The sequence below is a fragment of the Mustela nivalis genome, assembly GCF_964662115.1.
Source record: "Mustela nivalis genome assembly, contig: HAP1_SCAFFOLD_2510, whole genome shotgun sequence".
NCBI lineage: Eukaryota > Metazoa > Chordata > Mammalia > Carnivora > Mustelidae > Mustela > Mustela nivalis.
The window spans coordinates 44,864-58,005 of record NW_028134155.1 but is presented as its reverse complement, the minus strand read 5'-3'; the positions used below and the strand labels follow the sequence as shown (position 1 = coordinate 58,005).

At 48.1% G+C, this 13,142-nt stretch overlaps 1 protein-coding gene across 1 annotated transcript in view; it reads left to right on the top strand.

Moving 5' to 3' along the window:
* The first annotated feature begins 1,036 nt into the window (after positions 1–1,036).
* Positions 1,037–13,142, top strand: part of LOC309858453 (putative serine/threonine-protein phosphatase 4 regulatory subunit 1-like) — a 50,227-nt gene continuing 38,121 nt past the window's right edge. Inside the window, exons 1-2 of the mRNA XM_082751140.1 lie at positions 1,037–1,089; positions 1,250–1,294. Of these exons, the coding sequence (XP_082607266.1) occupies positions 1,083–1,089; positions 1,250–1,294 (52 nt within the window). The 5' untranslated portion in view covers positions 1,037–1,082. The remainder of the gene's footprint in view (positions 1,090–1,249; positions 1,295–13,142) is intronic.

Here is a 13,142-nt window from a genome sequence, read left to right as displayed (position 1 = left end):
TCTTGGAATCTTTTTCAGTCTTTAAAGCAGCAACTCAGGCAAAAGAGCATCGACTTGAGAAGGCATGATCTGAAGAAGCCAAGTTTCCCGGGCAAGACAGGAAGCAGCAGCTTCCAGCTACTTTTTGGGGGGCTTCCTGATGTGAACGTCCCCCCGAGAAAGTAACTCTACGAGAAGTATCACGGGTATCCCACAAGTTCAAAACTCCAAACCAACGAGAAAGGAGACAAACTCTGCTTGTGAAACCGTAAGACCCGCCGCTGGTTTTACTGGGGAAGACTCGGCCAACTTCTAACCAGTACCTTAGGAGGAAACGAGGATCTCCTCTCAACCTAGATGCAGTGGAGAGGCAGGGAAGGCGCTTTACGCGCTGGGGGCGGGAAGAGTCCCTGGACACCAGCAAGGGGGCGGGGGAAGGGTCCCTCCCGCCAGCAAGACCCTCAGGAGGGGGCGGGAAGGTGGGCAGGATGGCCCCGGGGCCGGAGGGAGGGTCCCGGGTCAGGTCCTGCACCGAGGCTGGGGGAAGGGGCGCAGAGGGCTTGGGCACGCTTGGGTCCCCGGCCCCCCCGGCCCCCCGCGGCCCCCCCGCGGCCGACCCACCGCCACTCACCCCCAGCAAGCACACTTTGAGCTCCCTCAGCGCCATGGCCCGGGAGCCAGGGGCGCGGGCCCGCCGCCGCCCTAAGTTGAGGGAGAGGCCGGGCCCAGCTCGAGCATCCCCCGGCGCCGCCGCCGCACGGCTCAGTCCCGGCCGCGGAGCGCGCAGAGGCGGCGGCCGTCCGCTCGCCAGCCTTCGGCCCGGCCCGTCCGCTGCCAGCTGCGCGGGGCCCGCCTCAGCAGCCGGGACGGTGCCTCGGCCTCTCGGGCGCCAATACCGCCGCCATCTTGGGACGCCGGCCGGGTCACCTGACCTCCCCGCCCACCTCGGCAGCCACCTTCGCCGCGAGGGCGGGGCCCGGCCGGCGCCGCGAGGCTGGCGGGGAGGGGCCGGCCTAGGGGGCGGGGTTCGGAGCCTGAGGCCCCGCCTCACACCCACCGGCCCCGCCCTCCCGCGCGGACCCCGCCTCCTGGCCCATCCCAAGATGGCGGGTGAGTGGGGTTGGTTCCCTGGGCGCAGAGGCGGACCCTTCCCCGCCCCCCCCCCCAGCCGAGACCACTCCTCAAGGCCCGGGGACCCCCGCCCGCCCCTGAGCCCGCCTGCCGCAGTCCTCTCCTTGCGTGTAACTCCTGTGTGTTTCTTGGTTTTCAGAAATCCCTCTGTACTTTGTGGACTTGCATGATGACTTAGATGATTGTAAGTAACAGTTGGGGCGCCCCTGCCCCTCCCTGGGAAGCTCTCACAGAATTCGGGGTGCACGGGACGCCCGGGGGGGAGCTACAGGCCAGGCCCTCCTTGCTGGGACAGAAGAGCGGGGCCCCCAACTGCCTGGATGCACTTGTGGCAGTCCCTCCTCACTGGGCGGGGCGGGCCAAGGACGGGGAGCCCTCCCCTCCTGGGGGAGGATTTTGGTCGTTGTTAGGAAACTTCTGACTTCCGGTCACTTTCTTTTTCTTCCTCCTCCTGCTCCCGCCGTGGCCGGGGAAGGGCAGGAGGGCTCCTCCCGAGTCCTGGTGATACAGGGCAGGAAGAGGCACGGCCCCGCGGGGCTGGGGGGACTTTGACCTGGGGTCTCCACTTTTTCTGTGGGACTTTTCAGAGTGAGGGGGGTTTTGGAGTTTGGGAGGTCCGGCCCTCCTTGTGGACTCCTCACGTGTTCTGGCCACAAGCCCAGCTCCATCTCTCATCCCAAGGAGCCCTTTGGGGCCGGCATTCCTTGGGTGGTTCTCCCTCACGTGTCCCTTCCTGCCCTCTCTTTTTCTTTGGGGTCACTTTAAGGACTGCTGGCTCGGGGAGGTGTCATCCCGTAAATGCAAATTCGCATTTGTGGTAAATGAAGCATTTCCTTTCCATTCGTTTCTTGAGCACCTACTTGTTCTGGGCCAGGTCGTGTACAGCGCCCTAGACCTACAAAGAGGAACCAGAAACAGGGGCAGCTTTCTAGGGGTTCACGGTCAGGCAGAGAGCAGACTTGTTCACAGAAAATGACCAAACCCTGGGGTGCTTGCTTGTGAAGGAGGCCTGTACAACCATCAAAACAGCTACCTTGATCAAGGCTTGCTCTCTTCTTTCCTTCCCCGTCTGCAGGTTCCTCATCAGAAGAGCTGATGTTTATCGAAAACTTGCCACGCGTCAGGCACAGTTTTAAACTCTTTGTAGGCACTGTCTCCTTTAGAAGGAAGCAACATTATTAAAGTAGGATGGCAGTTGAAGGGGTAGTAAAGCCAGTGGTTAGGAGCCAGGTGGCCAGAAGGTCAAGGAGGTCCTGTGTAGCTCTTCACTGGCCGTGTGATCTTGGATCAGTCACTGCACCACTTTGGGCCTTGGTGGCCTCATCTGCAAAAGGGGCACAATAGTGTTCCACCTCAAAGGTTTTAGTGAAGGTGAAGTGAATGAAAGGTTGAGTGTGAGGCCCTCTGTACGTAAACACTTGGTAAACATTAGCTGCCATTGCTGTTGTTATCAATGTGATCATATTTTTTTTTTTTTTTAAAGATTTTATTTATTTATTTGACAGAGAGAGATTACAAGTAGGCAGAGAGAGAGAGGAGGAAGCAGGCTTCCTCTGCTGAGCAGAGAGCCCGATGCGGGACTCGATCCCAGGACCCTGAGATCATGACCTGAGCCAAAGGCAGCGGCTTAACCCACTGAGCCACCCAGGCGCCCTCAATGTGATCATATTTATGTAACCCTGTTGAGCCAGGTCCTGTATGATCCTGGGTTTACAGAGTTAAGTGTTTCAGCCAATGGACATCCTTGAATGAAAGGAATGTAGCATTTCCATTGGTAAACATCAGTGAACTTCTATGCATAGATTGGGTATTTGGCCTGGTGGGAAAGGCAGATTGCTGGCTATTTTATTTATTTAACACATTACCCCAAAACTTAGTGGCTTAAACCAACAGCATTTTGTTATTATTATTTATTATTTTTTAAAGATTTTATTCATTTATTTAGAGAGAGAGGATGAGTGGGAAGAGGGGCAGAGGGAAAGGAAGAGAGAGAATCTCAAGCAGACTGGCAGAGAGCAGGGAGTCGGGAGTCTGAGGAGGGCTCGATCTCACGACCCTGAGATCATGACCTGAGCCAAAATCAAGAGTCAGACGCTTAACCGACTGAGCCATTGAGGTGCCCCCAAACAAACAGTATTTTATTGCTAACAATTCTATGGGTTGCCTGGGTGATAGAGAAGCTTCAAGTGTTCGCATTTGAACTCTGGGAAGGTGAGAAGGTCCAAGATGGCTTCATGCACAGGAGTTCTGATGGGACTGTTGGCCAGGACCTCAGTTCTTGTCCAAATACCTTTTCTACTTGGCTTGGTTGGGCTTCTCAAACTGTCATGGCAATTGGAGCTTTTTCCTGGTGGCTAGCTTTCTTCAGTCTTTTTTATATGTATGTACTAAAAGAGAGTAAGAGATTCTATAGGTAAAAATAATTGATTTTACTTTGGCCTTGTTTGAACAAGTATTGGGTGTTTGATACCCAACTACTGGGTATCTTCTCATAATAGAGAAGGCCTTAAATACTCTGTAGCAGACAGCTGAAGACTTGCCCCAACAAGGAAGGAAACCACCATTATGGCTCTGACTATACCCATGCCTTGGGATTGCATCTTTGGGAGTCTTGTGGGGCTTCCTGTTTGAGCAGGGGTGGGAGCTACGAGGTGCTCTACTTTACAATGTAATACAAATAATGACTTACAATATAATTGGTTTAATAGCTATAGTAGGAGGGCCTTCTCCCCACCCCTGCCAGACTCCTTGGGTCCCACTTTTACTCCTTATTGTGGTGGCATTTGGGAGGCATTATTATGCCATGATCAATAGCAAGAACCCTGAGGTCCTGTGACCCACTTCCTGCCTTTAGCTGTGTCTTATTAGACAAGCAGATCAATCCCTCACTCATTCTGTTCAGTTTCTTCATCTGGAAAGTTACATAAGAATAAGAGATGCCTCATAAAACAGGATTAGATGAGATAGTACACATACAACATTTTAGCTTAGTGCCTGGCATAAAGAATCTTAGAGTTAATTGAGTTTATTATTTTCCTCATCATTACTAGTGTGGGCTTTCATGTAGGATTTTCTGATTCAGTGTTTATGGCTGCTCCATGAGGTAGGTGAGGTTATTCCCATTATACAAATAATAAAACTGAGAATCAGAGAGCTTCAGTAACTTACCTAGTGTGGCTCAGAAATGATAGAACTAGCAGTCACACTCTTTCTTTTGACTCTTGTTTTCTTGTCTGCCACCCAGATCAGCCTCACCAATATTCTTAACCTAATGGTGGAGGTGTGGATGTCAGTTTGGGTGGTTTTAGGTCTCGTCTTCCGTGGGTGTTTTGTGTAAGTGATGTGATAACTGCTTCATTTAGGCTGTAAGTCGCTTTGGGCAGGGACACAGGTCATCCTTTTTATAACCCAATGTCCTGTTTGAGCTAGGTGTTTAATTAATGTTGTTACTCGTAACAATAATGGATTACAAGGCTTGTCTGATTTACTTTGTGATTCTTGATTAAATTTGGCTGACTTAAAAAAAAAAGCCTTAATGAATGTATGCCTTGTTTTTTTTTTTTTTTTTAAACCATTCAGAGTCTTCAGGCCATCGCAGCACAGAAAAGATTTAATTTTCGAGAATTAGATTGCTGAATTCCTTCTCTTGAGAGCAGAAAGTGTGTGGGGTAGCCTGGCGTATTGGTTCCCGTGGCAGATTGCTCTGGAAAGTAGAGCTGTGTGAATCTGTGCTTATGGGGCCTATGCGTTTGCTTATAGCAGGTGCGGCCTGAAGAGATGCTGCCCTTGGTGAGGTTTGCTTGGCCAGTTAGCATCTAAACATATGCTGGTGGTAGTTGAAAACAAGAATGAGGGTGATGTGTCGTGGATGAGAAGACACCTAAATGACCAATCACCAAAATACTCTGTGGTCATACTTGGGCTCTTAGCTGAACAAACCAGCTTTAATAAGACGGGATGGCAACAGTGGGGGAAATTGAGGTTGGCCTGGGTAGTAGATGTTAAGTTAAATGTTAAAAAGTCTTAGGAAATTAAAAAAAATAATAATTCTTAGGAACTTTGTCAGATGTGACAGTGGTAACCACAGCTTTGTTCAAAGGGGAGGGGCCTCATCTAACAGGAACAAACAAGCATTTATGGGTGAAGTGATTTGACGAGGGAGATCTGCTTTCAGATTTTGCAACAAACAATAAACAAGCACAAAGTTGGGAAGAAGGATGAATGGGGGGAAAGGCAGAATATTGAGACTTATTGAGGCTGGCTGTTGGGGACATGGGGATTTACAATACCGTTCTCTATTTTTGCATGTGCTTGGAAATTTCCGTAATACGGAGTGTTTGAGAAAGGAGGTAAAAGTTTCATATGTGATCCAGCATCTGTACAAAGAGTTGAAGAGCTGGATCCCAGTTCCGAAGTCCCTGCAGCATTACTGGAGGGTGCATCTAGCTTCCAAAGACAGACGGGTAGAATATGTTAGCATTTAGGGAATAAATCGTTTTCGAATGTTTCGTTTTTAAGAGGTATCTATGAAAGAAGTTGGAAGAGGGCATACTTCTGTTGATAAGAAAGCGTAGCTGCCAGCCAGTGATATCTGAACTTCCATAGAAAATAGGATTAGCTGGGATGGAGGAATACAGACTCTTCGGACCTTGAGCTGGAAGGGGCAGGGTATACGGTTAAGCTGGGATGAAAGACACCCTTTGAGCAGAAAGAATTCCATTTCACCTGCCTGCTTTGTTCCAAGTTTCTAAAAATATTCTGTTCATGGACCACAGCCAGGCTGTGTGCCCCCAAAGTGAAGAAGCTATATTAATTTGAGCCCCAAACCAAACCATTGAGCTTTTTCTCTGAACTGTTAAGATAAACTTGAATCGAAGATTGTCAATTAAAAACAACAACAACAATCTCTCTCCCCCCCTGAAGTGAACTAGCTTGACTAGGAACAGGAACTTGAGTATGCTAATACTTGGGAAATGGAAAAAAAATCCTGATATTGCATTATTCTCTAAATCAGAGATGGGCATATTCTCCCCGCTCCCCGCTTCGCATCGCTTCGTGGGCTAGAAGGGCTGATGCAGCCAGTCCAGTCTGCTGTTGTAGCCTGGAAGCACCCACAGACATATATAAATGAATGGGTATGGCTGTTTTCTAATAAAACTTTATTTACAAGCACAGGCAGTAGGCTGGATTTGGTCCATGGGCCATAGTTAGCCAACCCCTGTTCTAAATCAAACTTGACTTCATTCTGTCAGAGCCTCTAAGTTTGTCTATTAGCTGAGCCAACCTTATAGGCTGTCTTTCCTGCCGGGTTCAGTTTGAAGGGCTGAGCTTTTTGCTAGCATCACCTCTGTTTTGTTACGTAACCCTTGACATATTGGTCAAGGTTTGTGTCTCATTTATCCTGTAGTATGTTGGGGATGAAAACATGTATCTCTGTCCTCCCAGCAGGGTGAGGTGGCAAGGAATGAAAGAGTCAGAGTGGTGGACGCAGAAGCAACTTTGCTTCCCTTCTCCGATCATTATAATGTATTTTACTTTTGTTGCTCTGTGTTTTCCATTTCCTATAACACAAAACAGATGAACATCAGAGATTCCCTGAAGTTGTCTTTGTTTAAAAAGAGGGTTTTAGATGGCTTTCTACATCACAAATTAAGATCTTTTTATTTTATTTTATTTTATTTTTTTAAGATTTTATTTATTTATTTGACAGAGAGAAATCACAAGTAGATGGAGAGGCAGGCAGAGAGAGAGAGAGGGAAGCGGGCTCCCTGCTGAGCAGAGAGCCCGATGCGGGACTCGATCCCAGGACCCTGAGATCATGACCTGAGCCGAAGGCAGCAGTGGCTTAACCCACTGAGCCACTCAGGCACCCTTATTTTTATTTTTAATTAGTTAATTAATTAATTAATTATCTTAGGTAGGCTCCACGCCCAATGTGGGGCTTGAACTCATGACCCTGAGATTGAGTTGCCTGCTCTATTGACTGAGCCAGCCAGGCGCCCGACAAATAAATAAGGTATTTATTTATCTACTTATGATTCTTTAAAGATTTTATTTATTTGAGAGAGAGAGACCACGCACAACCGGGCTTGGGGCAGAGGGAGAGGGAGAAGCGGATTTCCCACTGAGCAGGGAGCCTGATGTGGGGCTCCATCCCAGGACCGACCTGAGCTGAAGGCAGTCGCTTAACTGACTGAGCCACCCAGGTGCCCCAGAGTAAGATCTTTTAAACAGAAAATTTGCAACAAAACCTAGGTAATAAAAAAAAGTGGTTTTGACACTCAATATACTTAATTCAAACCCTGATGGGAAAAAATTAAGATGAGGGCAAGTGGTTGCTTTACATGTTTGGAAAGTCATTCATCCGGTAACAGGTGTCTCTCCAGTCCCTTCCAAGGGCTGGACTGCAGGAGGTGCCGAGGACAGGGGGCTGAAGAAGCCCTGGGCTCCATCCCAGGATGCTCCTGCCTGGTGGGGAGGTGCATGCTAGAGGTGGTGCAGAAGGCAGCCCGCTTGGGGCTCCAGCAGGCGGGGCGGCAAGACAGAGCCACGCGGCTACCAGGGTTAGGAGGGGAGGTGGCCTTCGAGTTGGGTCAGGCCAAAGAAGGGGAGGGGCATGCCAGGGAGAGGGCCCACGTGTGCAGAAGTGGTTATGTGATGAGAAGGTTGGGGACTTGGGGGCAAGGGGTGTGCAGGGCCAAGGAGTGGGAGAGAGCGTGCAGGTAGATGGGGGGCCCACCCATGAAGAGTAAGCACCTGTCTTCCCATCGTGGGGTTTAGACTTCCCCCGAGAGGTGGTAGAGTCCGTCGATGTGTTGCTGGGACTTAGGTTTTAGGTAACCCAGGCAGTGGTACAGGAACTGCCGTTAGTTAGGGCTGATAAGTGCCGAGTTCTGCTGTGAGCGCTTCTAGTATTTAACTACAAATACCTTATGCAGCAGGTATTTTTAACTTTATTTGTGACCAAGCAAGGCTCCCAAGGGGCACAGAAAGTCTAAGGAACTTGCCCCGATCAACGCAGCTTGTGAAAGTCAAACCAGGGAGTCTGGCTGCAGAATTTGTACTTTGCCACCGTGCCTTGGCAGACTTGCTGTTCATTTTCTCCATCTGTTGGTGGACATGAGTAACAAATTATTCAGGTCCTACTAAGTTCCAGGCACCACACTGGGCCTTATGGACACAGAGGGGAGTGAAACAAATCTGATTTCGATTCTCACGGAGCTGTCAGTCCAGTGGCAGAGACCACCATTAAGAAGCCAACACAAATGAGCGAGTGGTGGGTGTGGTGCAGAATGTGGGACCGGTGAGTGTGATCCGAAGGGCCCGGCAGGGCTGTTGGTGGGATGGAGTTGCTGTTCTACCCGGTGGCCAGAGAAGGCTTCTCTGGAGCTCTGAGAAGTGCTCTAAGGTTTGACAAGATAGAGATGTTCCTCCACGGAGCTGGAGAAAGCCTCTGGGCCCAGCAGACATTAAGGGGCACAGACTCTGAGGATGGAGGGGCTCGTCGTTGTCCAGGACCCGTGCATTGGGAGCACAGTGAGTGCTGGACACAGAAGTTAGAGCAGTGGGGGGTGGGGGCTGGCTACCACATGTGGCCTTCAGCCCCTCACAGGATAAGGGGTTTGCCTTTTGTTCAGGGAGCCCATGGGGTGCCACTGGAGGATTCTAATCAGGGGAGTACTGGAGCTGAGTTACATTGTAGAGGGCCGACTGTGGAGAAACAAGCCAGGGATGGAAAGAGTGTTGTGATCCAGGGACCCAGGCAAAGGTCTCAGTGGAGGAGGAAGGCGGCAGAGCAGCAAGTGGGGCCCAGAGCTAGTCCCGGCGGGGAAGAGTCAGCTCAGAGACAGACCTGTGGCAGCACTTCTGCTTCCCGCCACCCAGGCTAGGCGAGGTTCCTCTCCTCCTCCTTCCCGAGCCCTGTGGCAGCATTTAAGCCAGGCGTGGCCAGAGACCTGCTCTGGTCCGTCAGACCCGGTCTTCCCCATCTTGGACCACCAGGGTCTTGCCTGCTGAGCGGCACGTGACAGACGCGCAGACGTGCGCACTGACTAAGCCCGGCAGTATGCAAGGAGGTCATGCTCTCCATCTGGACAGTTGCTTTTGCGGCATGTTTAGGAGATCCTGGGGGCACAGTCCAGGAGGCCACCGAAAAGCCCCCTTGTAGGGCTCTGGAGCAGAGTTAGGACTGGAGGGAGTCATTAGTGGTGGATGGAAGCCGAAGCCAGGAGAGTGGATAAGAGCAGCACGGGGCGGGGGCGGGGGGTGTGGGCAGGAGAAGAGGTGAAGGCTGGTGCCCCCGGCAGCAGAAGCTTCTAGTAGTGAGGCCTGGAGAACAAACATCCCAGAGGTGAGAAGGCAGGGGACCCTGGAAACCAAGGTTTTGTTTGGGGTGATTGTTCCTGCCCAAACTTGCCACTGAATGGTCAGGGAGAATGAGTCCTGAAGACAGGCCACGGGCTTTGGTAGTTAGGAGGTCTTCAGTGAGCTTTGTGAGGGCTCTTCTGTGGCAGTCGAGGAGCAGAAGCCAGACCAGGATTAGCTGGGAAGGCTTTAGGAGTTACGTGGACTACAGTCCACGAGCTCAGGGCTTGTTTATTGAGTACCTCCTGTATTCTGGGCACTGGCTGGTAATTGGATACTTTTGGGAACGGTCACTTCATGCAAGCCCACAGCAGAGGAAAGCAGACCCTTTCAAGGAGAAGCAGCTGGAAGGATTGAGGTCAATTGCTTTTCTTGGATAGAAGAGCCCAGAACACATTTGCATTATTTATATTTATTAACTCTGGAAACCTTAAAAAAAAAAGATTTGAATGGCTCAGTAATCTCTTCATGGTTATATGGCCAACAAGATGTGAACGTATTATTCTCAAAAAGGCATGGTCATAATAGCACCATTCTTTTTTGTTTGTTTCTATTTTTTATTTCTAAAAAATTTTTATTTATTTATTTATTTATTTGTTAGAGAGACAGAGAGAGCATAAGCAGGGGGAGTGGCAGACTCCTGCTGAGCAAGGAGCCCAATGTGGGACTTGATCTCAGGACTCTGGCCTCATGACTGAGCCGAAGGCAGATGCTCAAGCAACTGAGCCCACCCAGGCGCCCCTGTTTGTTTGTCTTTAATCTTTGAGCGCCTTTTATGGTCTTGGAGCCTTGTTAACTTTATCCATAGATGAAAACTTCAGACATATTGAGTAGTTAGGGGGAAAAATCAAGTAATAATTATGTATTGACTGTGTACTATTACCAGATATTGTATTATGGGCTCAGGGTAAATTCTCTTAGTACTTCTGTAATTAATCTTTTTTGTCTCCAAATGCTATCTATATCTATATCTAGATATAGATACATGTATATACACATATGTATATATGTATATATTGCGTGTATATCACATATGTATTTATATTTATTATATTTGCTATTTTAAAAATTTTTTATTGAAGTATAATTAACATACAGTGTAATATTAGTTTTAGTTGTATGATAAAACAATTGAACAATTCTATACATTACGTACTGCTTTTCATAATAATTGTATTCTTAATCCCCTTTATCTGTTTCACCCATGAAATAATAGCACTATTCTTCGTAGTTGAAAACTGGAGCCTAACCACATGTCCATTGTGAGTACAATGGATTATGAATTGTGGTTCCATTCACACAATGGAAAACTGTGCAGCTGTAATGGTGAATGATTTGCAAGTCTACCCAATAATGTGGATCAACTTCACAAATGTAATGATGAGTGAAAGATGCCAGACACAAAAGGGTACATACTGAGTGATTCTGTTTATATGAAGTAGAAGAACAAACAAAGCTGGTGTCATCCAGGCTGTTTGAAGGTCACCCTTGGGGTAGGATAGTGAGCAGAAGGGATCTTGAAGGGCTTTTGGAGATGCTGGTAAAATTCTCTTTGTTGAGCTGAATGTTAGCTACAACCGTGTGTTTGTTTGTGAAAATCTGTCAGGTGGGACAATTGTTATCTATACACTTTTCTGAACAGTGTTATGTTTTGATTTTCTGGAAGGTACTGATTTTTTAAAATCAAGTTACGGAGGAGAACATAACCATGGACTGAGGGGAGGGAGTTCGTGAAAAGGGAAAGATGACATACTGACTTTATTTTGTAAAGCTTTTAATTAATTAATTTAAGTAACCTCTGCACCCAACCTGGGGCTGAAACTCCTGACTGCAAGAGAGTCTCATGTTCTCCCGACTCAGCCAGCCAGGTGCCCCCTAAAGGGAAAGATGACAGCAGAAAGAGAGGGCAGAAGGCAGTGGGGGTTGGATTGTATGAGACCGGGTTGGAGCAGGATGCACCCATGGAAGAGTTTGCTGCTTTCCAGAAGGAGGAGGGCAGGGGGCCTGGGTGGTGCAGTTGATTAAGCTTCTGACTCTTGGTTTCAGCTGTCATGAGCTCAGTGTTGTGAGATCGAGTCCCCTGTCAGGCTCTGCGCTCAGAGTGGAGTCGACTTGAGAGTCTCTCCCTCTCTTCCTCCCCTGCTCGCACACATGTTCTCTCTCTCTCTCTCTCTACCTCCGTCTCTCCAATAAATAAATAAAATCATTTAAAAAAATAAATAAAGGAGGAGGGCAACCCTCCTAGCAGTTTGGGCAAGGTGGTCAATAAAGAAGGGACTTTATGTTGGTCATTGTCACTTGATGGTTTCAAATATTTGGAACAGTAGGAAAATGGAGACCCATGGGCACATATACTTACCCCAAAGATTGTTGGTTTTCTTTTACAGCCTTTTTCCCCTTTCAGATCTGCCTCAAGTCTGGCTGGAGAAGTCACTGCATATTTAAGTATTATCTTTGCGTTCGTTAATACTGTGTAGACTCTAGCACGGTCACTCCCATCTCCTCTAGCTCTGTCCCCAACCTGGTGAGTCGGCAAGAAAATTGAGATGTGTAATATCAAAATGGAGCACACGAACCGCTTTGAGCTGCAGAGTTCTTTCCTATCAGGTAACCGAGTAAATGTTTCCCGCTGACCGTCAGTGTAAAAGTCAGAGTCGTAAATAATGACAGGTTTTGGAAGCCATGATTAAAGCCACAAATCAAAGAGGAATTTCCATGTATGCATGGTGTAGAAAGGACGGCTGCTCATGAATTAAGTTGGTCTTTTCAGCCAGCCCATTGCGTAGTGCTGGTAATAACCATCAGTAGCCCTCAAAGATTTGCAATATAAAACATTATGCATTGGACGGATCTGCTCATACAAGAGCTAATAAATCAGCATGGGTCTTGTTAGAGAATGGCATTTATATAGAGCAAGTTAGCTTGTGCAACTTGCTGTTGAAATTTAGTTAAGTCAACAAGGACCTGCAGTGTGTGGGGATCAGATTCCCCCCAAAAGCCAGTGAAGAATCAAGACCATTCTTTATCTTTTAGATTGGCTAGGCTTGTCTAGTCTAGCTATTAGAAATAATCCCAATATAGGAATCTGCATTCATACTTACAAGCCCATTAGCAAGAGGAATGAAGCCACTTGAAATAACACACTAATGGATGGGTTACTGTTGTTCCCCCCAAATCGTGTAAGGCCTTACAAAGAGTTAGTAATTGTTCATTGAAGAGTGGCTAATGAGCAGCTCTATGAAATTGTTAATTATGTGAGTTCAATATTGATACATCCTTCTGGGTTTTTATAAAGTACGAATTTTGCAAATAGGGCTAAACTCCTTCTTGGACATCACCAACCAATATTCTGATGTTTTGAGATGGACATAGACAGAGCGGGCCACATCTATCATGTTCGCCCCACCAGTGTCCCCTAGTGCTGTGTCAGAGACAGAATATTGGATTGTATGGATAAGTGGGCTGGCCCAGGGTGGCATATCTCACATAGACTTATAGTGACAGGATGACATGTTGAATGGGGAATCGTAAATATTGGGTATGCCTGGAGAACGGATTCTTAATGAAAATGCTTGCTGGGATAGACATGCTCTAACGTCCTGCCTCCATCTCTACCTCTGTTCACGTCTGGGCCAATAACGGTAGCTCATTGGGTATGTTTTATTGTG